Here is a 16,608-nt window from a genome sequence, read left to right as displayed (position 1 = left end):
TTCAGCGATCACTCCGGCTGATGAGACCAACATTCTCAGGACTGACTAATGTTCTTCCAGTAACGTTAACAGAATGATCATTCAAAGAGAACACTGAAAATAAAGTCTTCACAACTTAATGGGAACATAAGGAAAGACTCTGACAAACAACACAAGCTCTGTGACAAGAATCTGAAATGTTTTTATTACTTTTTCCATTTATTAAAGAGAATTTCTTTACAACATACATTTAGCTGTGAATCAGATGTGGGAGAGGGCCGGTGACGAAACCATAGCATACAACAGTACAAACTCCACTTCCAAAGTCTAGTGGCGTCTGGAGGGTGACGGACGAAAGGCACCAGCACGGGATCCTCCGTCCGCAGAAGGAGACGTGTTACTCCGTGTTCTCCGTTCGCTACGGCCGGAGCGAGTATATTCAGACGGCACAGATTTAGAGTCGTCTCAGACGTGGCTACGGACGACGAGTGAATTCAACATCTACAAAGCCAAACTAGAGATTCCTGGACGCCAAGTTCAATAAAACGTGTGTCAAAATAGTTAAATAACAATCCCTCATATTACATCACAACGATAGAGCTAGAAAATTATATTAATCGGAATCTGTCACAAACATTGAAAACATTAATCTGTTTCCTAATATTATTGGTGCATATCTACACAGGAGCCAGCCTGTATTCACTGCCTAAAAACTGTGTTTGATCATATACATTAGAAAGCTTGTGTGTGTTTGGGAGAAACATCATATCTGATTCGTTCATGTGTTTTTCTCTTATTGCATCGAAGCAGCCAGATCCACAGATACACATCAATTCATCTACAAACAGTGTAAAAACATCATTTTGACTTTGTGAAAAGTAAAAAAAAAAAAAAAAGGACAAACAAAACAAAAAAATCAAAGCAAACAACAACATTCTTCCAGCACAAGAAGAGGGCCGATTCCAACGTTTCATTGGCACAATCAGAAATCAAGCACAAAGTCATTTGTGGTTAGCAAAGGGACCAGAGTCGACGACGACAACACCTACATTCTTCAATTACGTTGTTTTTTTCTTTCTTTTTTTTAATCAAATGAGGAAAACAAACATCATTATAAGAACTACGACAGTTAACAGCTAACAAACGCTTCACTACTGAGGGGTGTAAGGCACAAATTTACAGGTGGAAGGAGAAAAACAGGCTTGTTTGTAAAATGAAATGATTCAACGAAAAGGCCTGTGTGTGTGTGTGTGGACAAGACGAGAAAACGAAAGCATAAACCAAGCGTCTTAAGTGCGGCTCATCCTTTACTTTGCTTCACGTCACGCGGACGCGAGCGAGAATGGCACTCGGTGATCGACCGGCGGCTTTCTGAAGGTGATGAAGAGGTGAGATTCAGGAGTTCCTGTCTGCGGGCTGTAAGCTCTTACCCACAAGCCCCTCTGGCACAGCTCGAGAAATATTCCTTCCATATGGAGGCTTCCGTCGTCTCTGAGTTTGCTTAGCAACGTCCAAAGAGTTAGTTGACAGAAGTACTGGCTCCAGTTTAATGACTTTAAATAACTTCACACTTGATTAATTCAAATTAAAAAGATCATTCGCGTCTCATTTGAGCCTAAAAGAGATGCTCTTTCTGCAAAAGCACTTTATTAAAAAATAAATACGACCTGCTGTTAGTATTAACAGTCACGTGTTATTTAGTCAGTTTCAGTAGACGTTTTGAACTCTTGCACGAAGGCAGAACTCGATTGCTTTGTCCAGTAACAGTAACACTGAGACAGGCGGCGGTTTTCACAGTTTTCCATTGTAAACTCCAGTCTGGACTTGTTCAAGTACTTGATAACCGGGGCGTCTCGTAGCTTCAATTCCGCCTGTCTCCGATGTGCTTTTGGCAGAAATCAAACATCAGCTGCAACACGGCGAAATCTTCAAGAGTTCCTCCTTTCGGGAGCAGATGTTCGCCCTCTTGGACCGGGGACTCATCAGCCTGAGCTCGACATGTATGTATTAAAAAATATACAAAACCCAAAAACAAAAGAAAGGAAAAAGTGAGTTGCATTTCCTGTACACAGCTGTACAAAGCAGACGCACTTTAATGTTCCCCATCTTTTATTCTGCATTGATTATGTGCAGGGGTCGCCGGATTTGACTTTCGTTGAAAGGGACACCAGTGACGGTTTGGGAGGGACGTCGGGCTTGAGCTGCCTCACGAGAGAGCCGTACGAGCTCAGGCTGGGGTGGCGTGACAGTCCGAGGACCGGCGGCGGAGAGGTGACGTGCATGGAGTCCACCCGCTGCGGGGCGGGTGGCGGCGTCTCCACGCGGAAGCTGTGGTTTCTTGACATGTGGGATGAGTTGGACGAGTTGGTGTTGTGCTGTTTCTTGAGGCCTGAGCTCATGGGATATCCGCGGCCGTACATGGACGAATGCACATCCAGCCTCTTGCCCATCTGCGGGACGGCCGGCGGGACCACGGCGCTCAGAGATGCCTCTCGCTGGGGGACACGCGGCGGCGCTCCCTCGCCGTCCGCCAAGCCCAGGCACGGACTCTTGAGGGACTTGTACTCCAGCGTGGCGGCCTGGTCATCCGCAAGGTCTCCGCCGCGGTGGGGTTGCTCCACGTACTCGTGCTGGTAGGCTTGCTGATGTTGGGGCAAAGGCAGCACCACCACGCTGGGGATGTGGCCCGGAGACGCCCGCAGCGGCAGGTCCGTTGGAATGACCGGAGAGCCCATTGAGGACAAGTCTTTGGTGCAGGCGTTGATCAGGTTCTGGTTGCGCTCCCACTCACGGCTACCCCGGCTGGGTTTGCGCCGCGGCTGCATGGGCGTAGACTCGGGCGTGGGCAGGGCGGTCAGATCCGGGTGCTGGTCAGCTTTGATTAGCATCTTGCCGTTGGACAGACGGCCGTTGTGCATGAGCGGGGTCAGAATGGCCTCTGACCGGCCATCCTTGGCTTGCGTCTCGAACAGGCCCGTCAGCTTGGTGACGCTGTTCATAGAGCCTCGTCTGGACTGAACAGAGTCCTTGTCTTTGCGGCCGGGCAGCTCAAAGTCTCGCCGGCGATGGTGGTCGCACACGCAGTAGACGATGATGCCAGAGAAGATGGCGCCCATGACGAAGGCGAGGATGACGGCGATGGCCAGGAGCGTCACAGGAACCATCTGATCGCGGTCTCTGTGGTACGTCTCACGGATCACCCCTGTGAAGAGAGTTTCATACGTTAGGGTGTTAACATAATCCACCTGTGTGTCTAGAACATTGATGGACAACAATGAACTTCTATCCTAACTTAAGGTGCGGTCACATTTACCATTGCTCGTAATTTAGTATCAGTCATTCTAATAGAAAAGCGCAAAAGTTTCAGGATGGAGAAGCTTCCCACACACATCTCACTCATGTTCAAGTTGGTGATGGGGATTTGGTGCACTGACCAACAGAAAGCTGATTGGTTTGAAAACAACTTCTGTGTGAGCTCTACCACATTGACAATGGACCAGAGCTGTGTTCCCAAAAGCACTGTAAGCCTAAGTTGATCGTAGAACCAACCCGATCACATGAGAATGTGTATCAATAGTATGCAAGTGTAATCTCGTAGAATATATATGCCAAAATGAGCTTTGGCGTGCATATGATACACAGTTTTTCACGTGCATATGATATGCACTTTATGGCGTGTATATAATACGCTTGGTAGTCTTGAGTAGGATTAGTGGTGTGGGGTTTGTGCCTATTGTACATCATAAAGTGCGTAACATTTGCACTGCATATCATATGCACGCCAAAACTCATTTTGGCATAAATATTCTACAAGATTACACACGCTTATTATTGATAGGCAATGTCATGGGATTGGGTTCGAAAAACAATTGCCACCAATGGCCCCTACAATCAACTTAGGCTTAAGATGCTTTTGGGAAACGCAGCCCAGGTTTTGCACATACATTTTTTTAGCATTTTTGCCTTTATTGCGATAATGTAGAGTAGTCAGGAAGTGAAGTGGAAGAGCGAGGGGGGCGGGAACGGATAAGGTCTGCGAGCCGGGATTCGAACTCAGGTCGTCCGAAGCGCAAATGTCGGAGAGCTATGACTCCGGCATTTGCATGTAAAATTTTGCTGAAATGTTGCCTTGGGGATTTAAAGACTGTTGGATTAATCTGCTATATAGATACAGATAAAACTGCTGTCTTCATCTCTGAAGGAGACAGCGCCCCTGTTTACACCTGGTATTAAGATGCATTTTGGTCGATCGGATCACAAGTGGACGATGCTAAATACAGGTGTAAATTGTTTTGAGCTTGTCCACTTTCGACCACTTCCAGATGTAGTTAAAAACGCATTCGACTGAACACTGTTTTTGGGAACACTGTTGCCCAGGGGTTTTTTTTATGTCCGCGGGTTGAAGCAACCCCAAATAACATGATATTTAGCCCCTGGAATGTGAATTTTAGTAGAGGGAACCCCGCTAAAAAAGCAGATTTTACCCCAGGAACGCATTTTTTTTAACGTGGGACCCAATTGAAACGCGATTGGGCTAGTTTTGGGTTTGTTTTGAGTAACAGTTGGGCGGGTTTTGCTGTAAAAACCTGGCAACCCTGCTACTGACCTAATGCGCAAACATTATGGGAAGTGCGGGATTAAACTTTGTTCGCTGAAGACCCAAGTTGAAAAACATACCAAGCAAAATGTTCTCTCGCCACTCCTGATTTCTAACACATACTCAGTGTTTGTCGTGGTCTTGCGGCTGTCAGAGCAGAAACAAAAGCTGATGCTCTCTGTGTGTTTTTCCATCGTCTCTGGTCATGTAAATTACATTCGGTCCATTAGATCGAAAAATCAAAAATCTGAAATAGCCCATATGTAGACCCTTCCCTTGATGAAATCAGGACAGAAGTGGTCGAAACTAAAACAAAAGAGACGGATTAAACCTCAGGTGTAAACGGGAATGTGTCTCCCTCGTCCACTGGTGATCCGATCGACCAAAATGCATCTTAATATGCATCTTAATACTCCCTTTGTGAGTTTACCAGGTGTAAACAGTGCCAGAGAATTTATTCATGTATTTTAACACCAGAAGATCAAGAGCTGAAATGATAAACATGGTTAGGGCAGATATCTTAATCTATTTTATTTTATTGCTGATGAATTAGCCTACATGAAACATTCCCATCCAAACACTCCATGCCAAAAAACTCTCAGCAGATCAACCATTTAAAATCCACACGGGAAGAAAAGTGCTGCTATGTTTCCACAGAGGCGAATAAACTCAATGTTTCACAATCGTTACAAAGACATAAAAGTGTGTTACAGCCATCCATCAGTATTCTGTGGGGACACATTAACTTCATAACTCATGTGTGTTGTGTTTAATGGACGTGTGAATATTCGTGTATAACTCTGATGGCCTTGGCTTCACAGTCCTCTTATCTGGGCTTCCTGAAGGAGTCTCTTTCTAAGATGACAAAATACCGTCACACATCTGTTTTTTTCTCTGCTAAAGGGAAGATCTAAGGGGCACTTCTTTCTTTTTAACTTCACTCTCATTGTTCGTCTCAGGAGAGCCTCTTCCTCACAGTCTGTTTGAAGTTTTAAAGCATCTCTTTCATGCGTCTACTGTACGATTCCCCTGAGAAATGACGTGGCTCTAACGGATTCATTTTCATGTTGGAAAGAGAGTCTTCCTTCATGACAAGAACTGATTTATTCAGTATATAGAGCTGTTAACATAACCATTTCATGCAGTTTTTTAAAGATGTGACATGATCAGCTGACCTCTTTTCTCAACATTCTTAAATCTAGACACATTTACTGGAGAGGCAAAGTCTTGTTTTCTGATCCCATTGGCAGATATTTGATCTTGTTTTAAAAGCTTAATTTTGTTTCAGACTTTCAGACAAAAATTTGTGTTGGAAAACGAGACAGAAACACTGAGGAAGAACATCATTTCTCAGCAGTGGAGATCCAGCAATGACGAAGACTCTTCTAGATCTCCTGAAGTTTAAAGCTCAGTCTGTGAGGATGAGGAGATCAGCAGCACTCAGCAAACCTTTGAAGATATTTTCTAACCTTAAAGTGCTGTTTCTCGACTTCAAAGAGCCACAAAGAAATGGAGAGTTGCTCAGGGTTCAGATGTTGACATACACTGCATTTGGACACTTGAAAATGTCTGAATATCACAGCATCAGATCAACAGTCTCTGTTTGATGTGCCTCACAGCAAGAACCAGACATATTCCCATTAACTGATACGGTACAGGATATATCATTGATATTAAGATGGCAATAATTACAATGACCCCACGGAAAATAACTCAATATTGTGGATGAACAACAGGCTCAGGCAGATTCTTTGTTCATGTACTGGATTCACTTTGATGTTGTTTGATGGGATTAAAATAGAAATGAGTGTGAAATGAGACGAATAAAGAGCGGAAATCTGCCTGTCTGGAGTCTTTATTCATTCACAAACATTCAGCGCCACACACAGTTTGACAGATTCATGTTTTTAATCATTAGAACCTTTGGACAGTGCTAATATATTTTTATACCATAAATTCTATTTTATAAAACACTTCAAGCACTCCTGGAAACTGCCAGAAGCTATGGAAAGTTGTTTCCCTCATGATATAAAAAATGAAAAAAGTAATTCCAACTTTTTATCTCACAATTCTGACTTTTTTTCACAGTTGCGAGATTTGTGAGATATAAAGTCGGAAATGCGAGATATAAAGTCGTAATTGCAAGATATAAAGTCGGAAATGCGAGATATAAAGTCGTAATTGCGAGATATAAAGTCGGAAATGCGAGATATAAAGTCGGAATTGCGAGATATAAAGTCAGAATTGCGAGATATAAAGTCTGAAATGCGAGTTATAAAGTCGGAATTGTGAGTTATAAAGTCGGAGTTGCGAGATATAAAGTCAGAATTGCGAGATATAAAGTTAGAATTGCGAGACATAAAGTCGGAATTGCGAGTTATAAAGTCAGAATTGCGAGATATGAAGTCGGAAATTGCGTGATTTAAAGTGGGAATTGCGAGTTCTAAAGTGGGAATTGCGAGTTATAAAGTGGGAATTGCGAGATATAAAGTCAGAATTGAGTTATAAAGTCAGAATTGCGAGATATAAAGTCAGAATTGCGAGATATAAAGTCAGAATTGCAAGATATAAAGTCAGAATTGAGTTATAAAGTCAGAATTGTGAGATATAAAGTCAGAATTGCGAGATATAAAGTCGGAATTGCGAGTTCTAAAGTGGGAATTGCGAGTTATAAAGTGGGAATTGCGAGTTATAAAGTGGGAATTGCGAGATATAAAGTCAGAATTGAGTTATAAAGTCAGAATTGCGAGATATAAAGTCAGAATTGAGTTATAAAGTCAGAATTGCGAGATATAAAGTCAGAATTGCGAGATATAAAGTCAGAATTGCGAGATATAAAGTCGGAATTGCGAGTTCTAAAGTGGGAATTGCGAGTTATAAAGTGGGAATTGCGAGATATAAAGTCAGAATTGAGTTATAAAGTCAGAATTGCGAGATATAAAGTCAGAATTGAGTTATAAAGTCAGAATTGCGAGATATAAAGTCAGAATTGCAAGATATAAAGTCAGAATTGAGTTATAAAGTCAGAATTGCGAGATATAAAGTCAGAATTGCGAGATATAAAGTCAGAATTGAGTTATAAGGTCAGAATTGCGAGATATAAAGTCAGAATTGCGAGATATAAAGTCGGAATTGCGAGTTCTAAAGTGGGAATTGCGAGTTATAAAGTGGGAATTGCGAGTTATAAAGTGGGAATTGCGAGATATAAAGTCAGAATTGCGAGATATAAAGTCTGAAATGAAAGTTATAAAGTCGGAATTGCGAGTTATAAAGTCAGAGTTGCGAGATATAAAGTCAGAATTGCGAGATATAAAGTCAGAATTGCGAGATATAAAGTTAGAATTGCGAGACAAAGTCGGAATTGCGAGTTATAAAGTCAGAATTGCGAGATATGAAGTCGGAAATTGCGTGATTTAAAGTGGGAATTGCGAGTTCTAAAGTGGGAATTGCGAGTTCTAAAGTGGGAATTGCGAGTTATAAAGTGGGAATTGCGAGTTCTAAAGTGGGAATTGCGAGTTATAAAGTGGGAATTGCGAGTTCTAAAGTGGGAATTGCGAGTTATAAAGTCAGAATTGCGAGATATAAAGTCAGAATTGAGTTATAAAGTCAGAATTGCGAGATATAAAGTCAGAATTGCGAGATATAAAGTCAGAATTGCGAGATATAAAGTCAGAATTGCAAGATATAAAGTCAGAATTGAGTTATAAAGTCAGAATTGCGAGATATAAAGTCAGAATTGAGTTATAAAGTCAGAATTGCGAGATTTAAAGTCAGAATTGTGAGATATAAAGTCAGAATTGCGAGATATAAAGTCAGAATTGCGAGATATAAAGTCAGAATTGCAAGATATAAAGTCAGAATTGAGTTATAAAGTCAGAATTGCAAGATATAAAGTCAGAATTGCGAGATATAAAGTCAGAATTGAGTTATAAAGTCAGAATTGAGTTATAAAGTCAGAATTGCGAGATATAAAGTCAGAATTGTGAGATATAAAGTCAGAATTGCGAGATATAAAGTCTGAATTGCGAGATATAAAGTCAGAATTGCGAGATATAAAGTCAGAATTGCGAGATATAAAGTCAGAATTGCGAGATATGAAGTCAGAATTGCGAGATATGAAGTCAGAATTGCGAGATATAAAGTCAGAATTGCGAGATATAAAGTCAGAATTGCGTGACATTGTGACATAAAAAGTCAAAATTACCTTTTTTAGTTTTTTATTTAGTGGTGGAAACAAGCTTCCATAAGAAGCACCAGTTTGAGTATTAGAGAAAAGATCACAGCAAATGATCAAAGAAAATATAAAACATAAAACATCTGACAGACATTTGTTGTGTTTAAACTGCTGAATCTTTAGATGTTAATTATTGGATGAAGTTGCTATTTAATGTAATTCTTCATACATGCACTAAAAACACCAGCTGATTCACAGATACCGAGACGTGAAAGTGAGGTTAATGAAGAGAAAACACCTGATGAATCACATTCACACCTTTCGAAGTGACACAAATCTTCTCTCTCAACACTAGATCTGTTTGATCGTTTCAAACCGTTTTGTTGCATGTTTTCATTGTGCTTCTTTCTATACGATAAATGACACGTGCTGTGATATTTTGCATCTAATAGACATTCGTAAGTGTGGTGCCAGTGTCCAAACATTATTAAAATAGAATCAAAATCCATTCAAATTCAAAACCGGCCTGTTTTTAATGGCTCTTTTCCTCACAGGTTGCTCAGAGGGGAATCGCCGGCGGAACAAATCTCACACACACATTTGAATTTCATGAGACGTCACTCCTGACAATTAGACGTGTTGGAGCTTCACCGCATCCGACTTCACCGATACAATCCTGCAGTCACGCGCATGTAAATAAGAAGATTCCTGCATGAGACTGAGACGTGTGAATATTCACACACACACTAACTTCACATACACACACACACACACACACAACCTGCTGCTGTCTTTATCTGTGAAGATGCGCTTCAAAAGCCACGACACTTGAATTTCACTGAATGATTGTTTAAAGAAGAAACAATTAAACCTGTCAGTCAGGTAAATATGTCTTAACCCACACGCTGATGTTCAGACTGATTAACACTCATTGTGTTAAAAAAAAAAATCTAAACACAAATCAAGATGTATTTACTGGATATATTTTTCTGACTCCATTGCCAGATATTTGTTCTTGTTTAAGCTCAAACTCACTTCATTTTTTTTTTAAGAATGTTTAGATATTTGTGCTGGAAAACAAGACAGAAACACTGAGGAAGAACATCATATTTTGCAGTGAACCTGCGCTGTTCATTTCATCACATGCATTAAATCATTTAACGCGGGTCTGAGCTGAATTGAGATGAGAAGCTGTAATAACTCATTAACCGCGTCTTCATCCACAGCACACATACGGCCTGATCTCATGTTAAATATCACACCGTTCATTAGGTCTCACAGTTTAACCATCTAGATTTGATGATTTAGAGTCTGAGACGAGCTCAATGTGGCACGTGCAAATATCATTATGTAATTAAATATTTCTCTAGTAACCGGAGGCAAACGTCCCGAGGATCCGCTGTCGTGAGTTTAACTAAATGAATAATACTGCTCATAATCTGTAATGTGGAATAACACACATTGACCTGTTTTACTCTCTAACCTTCACAACAGCATCAGAACACACTCATAACAGCCATGACTGAGTGTAAAAGAGTTCTGGTACGAGAGTAAACAGTGTTTTACAGCGGTAAACAGCTGATTAAGTGTGTGGATCAGGCCACGGGCGTTTTAAAAGGCTTTGTCTGCAGATTGAGGTCAGTGTATAGAGGAATTACATCTGTGTCTTATCCACGGCCGCCGCTATATTCTCTAAATGATGACGTGTTCAAACACGTGTATGCATGCATGCACACACACATATATATGTATATATATAACATACATGTTTAATATGCATGCATAAATACATACACACATACACTACCAGTCAAAAGTTTGGAAACATTACTATTTTTAATGTTTTTGAACAAAGTCTCTTCTGCTCATTAAGGCTGCATTTATTTCATAATAAATACAGAAAAAAAACTGTAATATTGTGAAATATTATTACAATTTAAAATTTTGGTTTTCTATTTTAATATACTTTAAAATAGAATTTATTTCATTACTCATTACTCCAGTCTTCAGTGTCACATGATCCTTCAGAAATCATTCTAATATGATGATTTATTATCAATTTTTGAAACAGTTGTGCTGATTAATATTATTTTATAACCTGTGATACTTTTTCGGGATTCTTTGATGAATAAAAAGTTAAAAACTATCAGCATTTATTTAAAATAGAAATCTTTTGTAACAATATACACTACCATTCAAAAGTTTGGGGTCAGTAATTTTTTTTCTTTCTTTTTTTGGTTGAAATTAATACTTTTATTCAGCACGGATGTGTTAAATTGATGAAAAGTGATAGTAAAGATTAAAATTGTTAGAAAAGATTATATTTTGAATAAATGCTGTTCTTTTTAACCTTTTATTCATCAGTGAATCCTGAAAAAATTATCCCCTTTTATAAAATAATATTAAGCAGCACAACTGTTTCAAAAATTGATAATAAATCATCATATCAGAATGATTTCTGAAGGATCATGTGACACTGAAGACTGGAGTAATGAGTAATGAAATAAATTATATTTTAAAGTATATTAAAATACAAAATCACAATTTTAAATTGTAATCATATTTCATAATATTATTGTTTTTTCTGTATTTATTATGAAATAAATGAAGCCTTAATGAGCAGAAGAGACTTTGTTCAAAAACATTAAAAATAGTAATGTTTCCAAATATATATATATATATATATATATACATATGTGTATACATGTATACATGCATACATACACGTTTCATTTAATCTGATCAGCTCATCCTCGTGTATCTGTGTCTTTTCTTCAGTGTTTGTGCGCTGTGAGCCACGCCCGCTCGTTCGGCCGCCCGCTGACATCATATCAACACTGAGCCAATGTTTTGTGTTCAGTGACTGTATGTGGTGCAGGAATAGAAACCCAGAGAGACACTCACTCTGTGTGTGTGTGTGTGTGTGTGTGTGTGTGTCTGTAATTGACCTATAAATTAGACCCGCAGAGGAAGATGGAACGAGTGAGAGCCACAGGTTTACAGAGAGGAAATAGAGGGGGTGCAGAGAGAGAGAGAGAAAGAGAGAGACGCGCTTCTACTGGTTGAGCGGGAGGGTGAGACACACTAGATTAAGGTTAGTCAAACGCTGTGGATACATTAGAGCTTCAGCCTTGGAACGATCCATCGGGAGGATGAAGGTCCTGTGGAATCACAATGGCAGCAGATGGTGGAGGGGGGGTGAACACATACGCACACACACACACACACACACACAGTCACACACACACTCTAATGCACTGTGAAGACACCAGCTCAACCTCACAGATCATCATGACATCTTCATCCAAAACCAAAACAGGAGCATGAAAACACATTTCACCACAGAATCAAATAGAAATTGTTTCGGATAAAGAAAATTTAAATAAATGTATTTTCACATTAAAATAATGTCCTTTTTTTAAATTATAGTACTGAGAATGTGGGATACAAAAATGCATCTTTGTATTGCTTTGCTTCATTTTCTTTAAACAAAATATGCATTGGATTTTGATTTTGGGGTGAATGCATGGCGGTCGTCGTTCACAGCACATCTGACCCTTCACGCATGAGGGAGGGGGAGGAGCCTGAATGAATATTCATGAGCGTGTTAATATGTTAAGCAGAAAAGAATGCAGAAACCTGGCTGAGAGAGGAAGAGCGTTTGCCACAAAAATCTGAAAAAAGCAAAAGCAGTGAATATAAAAGCCATGCGTCATAAAACAAACACAATATAATCACACAAGTCACGTTCATAAAGAAAACAGAAGCATACTGAGCAACCCATATCACAGATAAGCTGCACGTGTCGTCAAATGAATAAAGCCTTTCAGAAGAAGCTGATGTGATGCCTGAGCCAGGGTTCAGTACCGCGGTAAACGGCGGTAACTGAGGCTCAGACGTCAGCGGTGATGTGATTCTCTGCCACCATTGTGTGTGTGTGTGTGTGTGTGTGTGTGTGGACACGCAAACTGCTTCCAGTGACCGTCAGAGACACCACTGCTTCATTTACACACAAATTTGGAGTGATTCAGTGAACACAGACAGTCACGACTGATGTCTGTCAGGAGATTAAGCTCTTCATTATTGATAATCAATGTCAATTAAACGCTGCTGTTTGCTAACGAGCCCAGCGCTGCTGTTGTCTGTAACACTCGATCACGCCGCATCGATCAGATAAACGCCGTCATTCGGGCTCATACTGTAAACGGGATGATGTTAGACTCTAGTGAGCGTCTACATAGGCTGGAACAAACTTGAGCGATTGGAAACGCTCTTCATTAACGTTCAGACACGCGTCAAACACAAACACAGATGCTCATGAGAGACTGTAGAAATATTGGTAACACTTTACAGTAAGGTCCAAAGTTATTTAATGCATTACCTATCATGAACTAATGTTGTATGCAATACATTTGTTACAGTATTTATATTGTATCTGTTAGTTTTCTTATTATTCTTCCTCCCCAGAGGGAGTCTAAGGCAGCCCTATGAACGGAACATGAGAAAATGATGAAATTTGGCACAATTGTAGAGATGGCCATGAATAGTGATTGGACCAATTTTGGAGTCTCTAGGACCAACTTTATAGCGCCAAGTTAAAAATTTAATTTATATTACTTTTCTGAACTCTTTGTGCTAGAAAAACTATTAAGTTCACCCGATTCTTCTTTTAATGGCTGTATCTTGGCCAAACTTTGAGCAATCCAAACTAAAAAATTGTACGCTTCATTGGAACCATGATCAGGAGGTTCATGCCAAATTTGGTAACAGCGCCTCCCACTAGTCAGTGACAGCCAACCAGAATCGAGGATCCAGAACTTAACGAGGATGGCCAAATTTGGTTCAGAGGCTGTATCATGGCCAAACTTTGAGTGATCCAAACAAAAATTGGTACGGTTCACCAGAACCATGATCAGGAGGTTCATGCCAAATTTGGGAACAGTGCCTCCCACTAGTCAGTGACAGCCAACCAGAATCGAGGATCCAGAACTTAACGAGGATGGCCAAAATTGGTTCAGAGGCTGTATCTTGGCCAAACTTTGATCAATCTAAACGAAAATCGGTAGGCTTCATCAGAACCATGATGAGGAGGTTCATGCCAAATTTGAGAACAGCGCCACCTACAGGTCATTGACAGCCAATCAGAATCCAGGATCCAGAACTTAACGAGGTTGGCCAAAATTGGTTCAGAGGCTGTATCATGGCCAAACTTTGATCAATCTAAACGAAAATTGGTAGGCTTCATCAGAACCATGATGAGGAGGTTCATGCCAAATTTGAGAACAGCGCCACCTACAGGTCATTGACAGCCAATCAGAATCCAGGATCCAGAACTTAACGAGTTCAGCCCAAAATTGGTTCAGAGGCTGTATCTTGGCCAAATTTTGAGCGAGCTGAACGAAAATTGGTACGCTTCATCAGAACCATGATCAGAGGGTCCATGCCAAATTTGGGAATAGCACCACCTACAGGTCATGAGATTTGAAAAATGGCTCTTTTTGTAACAATTTGTCAGAAAATTATAATCTTGGTGTCTATGAATTTGTTGTGTCATGCGGAATTTGGGGATAACGATTTTGCCAGGATCAGATGAACCTTCAGGTGGCCATTTTGAATTCTGTCATGAATTGCAATATTTTTTAAACAATTTGAAGTATCAGCACCAAATTCGGTAAGGTATCATCATCGGCATGAGAAGGAGTGGTTTGTATTGATAATTAGCTGGACTGTACATGGTTAATCTCTCACAGCATCATGTATGCCGGCGGTTTGGAAGTGTTCGGAACGGAGCGCCGCTGTACGAGTTCAAACTCATGTTATGGCGATGAAGACGTTCATGAAGCGTCAAGTGTTTGTCGGTCAACTGGAAGCAGGAGCTCATTTCCTCCTCAGGACAATCGTTCCAAGGCTTACCGGCGCTCTCCTGCTGCGTCTCAGAAGACACGGGCATATACGGGTCGCTCTTATCGCTGGCCAGCGGCAGGTCCTTGGGTTTGACCATACGGCCCCGTCCTAGCGGGCCCCCGACGGAGGGAGGGACGGTGGTGAGGAGGCCTGATGGAGCACAACACACATTAACACCTCACATACACTCTCTGAGCTTCATCTGGGACACGTGAACACACACCACATCATCATGAGTTCCAGTCTCTCATATTGCTCCAAACATGATAACATCTTTCACACTCTAATCAATATTTCATGTCCACTGATTGATTTATTTGATAAGTATCTGTGTAATGAGCAGGATAATTTACAGTAAGCTGGTCATAATCACAGAACAAACCCCATTTAAACTCACATATGACCTGAAAATGAACTATTTGATTAAAATAAACCAGTTGCTGGAATAATTACCAAGACTAAACCAACCCAAATGAATCTGATGAAGAGATCCAACAACTACATAACTAGTTCACCACCACAGTAACACTAACAACTGGATTGTTTAGTAAAGGTCCCCAAACTATGTTGTTAAACTCTTAAAATATTGACTAAAATCTCAGGGTAAATATTTTAGGTCATATAGAAGTTAGTGAATCGCTGGACTAGTTTACCGAACAGCTCTCGTGTCTTAATCCACAGATCAACTCTCTGTTGTGCCGTTGTTTACCATGGGCCGGTCGAGCAGCTCATTAAAATGATTTATTTAAGAAAGTGCCACGGGCCGCGAGATTAGTGTGACAGCTCTATTTTATAATTCATTTTCCACAGCCAGAGGACGATGACACACTTACGAGAGGAAGATCCTCAAGAAAACCATCTCTCTTCTTTAACTAGACGAACAAAACGAGAAACTACCCGTGGAGGACGGAAGGAAGAATACGGATTTAAAAAGGTAAACGAACGCTCGTTTGCTATGAAACAGAGCTGTTTATAAAGGAAACAGGAGAAAATGAGGCAACATCAAACACATTCACATAGAGAATAAATTAAGTGCTGGAACGACACACACACAGAGAGAAGATGCAGTGCTGGACGCTAATGAAGCTCAGGAGAAGAGCTGAAATATTACTAATAAACAGGCTGATATGTAGGTCACAAACGCTGCTTCAGCCAATCAGACTGACTCTCGCTGTCGGGGGACTGATGTCAATCAAGAGTGTGTGTGTGTGTGTGTTTAGCCTGATTGTATTTCATGAATAATTTCTGCTGGGTCTTGGGAGAAGCAGAGAGCGTTTATTCCCTGTAAACAGTCTCCATCATTTGCATTTGACTGTCTCTAACCCACAATCCTTTGCTCTATGAACCACAGAGATCCATCCAATTAGGGGAGGAAAGGTCAATCGATGAGGAGCATCTCTAACACTGTGGCGGGAACTACATCTACACACAGGGAACACTGAAGAACAGAAGAAACTGACCGCGTGGAGAATTCTGGGTAATATCACTCAGACCCTGATGCCTGTGCTGATGGTCTAAAAGAAAACGCAGTCAAAGAAATGAAACGTTGGCTAATAGAGTCACACATCCATGAGAAAGAGAGAGATGAAGCGTTTTTTACTCACCATTGAGAGCCACAAACGAATCTGGAGACAAATGAAAAATGTGTTAATTGGTTGAAATGTGATTCTCTCTCACACACACACACACACACACATTTATTACTGAATTCATCTAATGACACATTTAAAACAGCGGCAGCAGAACATTTAACAAGATAATGACTTTCAGAAATAACTTACGAAGAAGTAATGTCATGACTCCAGACCCATTGCCACCAATGATAACGATAAATGTAACGTTTCAAGAATCACTCTCTGAGAATAACTATAACGATAATAACGACACAGAGGAACAATATCGTTGAAATCGCTTGCAGACCAATTTTTTTCCAGCTGATGAACGATAAAAACAT

The 16,608-nt window shown here is 40.5% G+C and overlaps 1 protein-coding gene across 5 annotated transcripts in view; it reads right to left on the bottom strand.

The window, feature by feature from the left end:
• The window catches only part of sema6a (sema domain, transmembrane domain (TM), and cytoplasmic domain, (semaphorin) 6A), an 80,697-nt gene continuing 64,089 nt past the window's right edge, over positions 1-16,608 (bottom strand). For 2 of the 5 annotated variants that reach the window (XM_067394238.1, XM_067394239.1), the window contains exons 17-20: positions 16,259-16,279; positions 16,115-16,168; positions 14,664-14,804; positions 1-3,181 (exon numbers count right to left, since the gene is read on the bottom strand). In XM_067394238.1, coding sequence (XP_067250339.1) covers positions 2,103-3,181; positions 14,664-14,804; positions 16,115-16,168; positions 16,259-16,279 — 1,295 coding nt within the window. In that variant the 3' untranslated portion in view covers positions 1-2,102. The remainder of the gene's footprint in view (positions 3,182-14,663; positions 14,805-16,114; positions 16,169-16,258; positions 16,280-16,608) is intronic. The other 3 variants (XM_067394241.1, XM_067394242.1, XM_067394240.1) reach the window with 2 other exon arrangements.

Source organism: Chanodichthys erythropterus, chromosome 9 (assembly GCF_024489055.1).
Source record: "Chanodichthys erythropterus isolate Z2021 chromosome 9, ASM2448905v1, whole genome shotgun sequence".
NCBI lineage: Eukaryota > Metazoa > Chordata > Actinopteri > Cypriniformes > Xenocyprididae > Chanodichthys > Chanodichthys erythropterus.
This window is presented reverse-complemented; position numbering and strand designations above follow the sequence as displayed.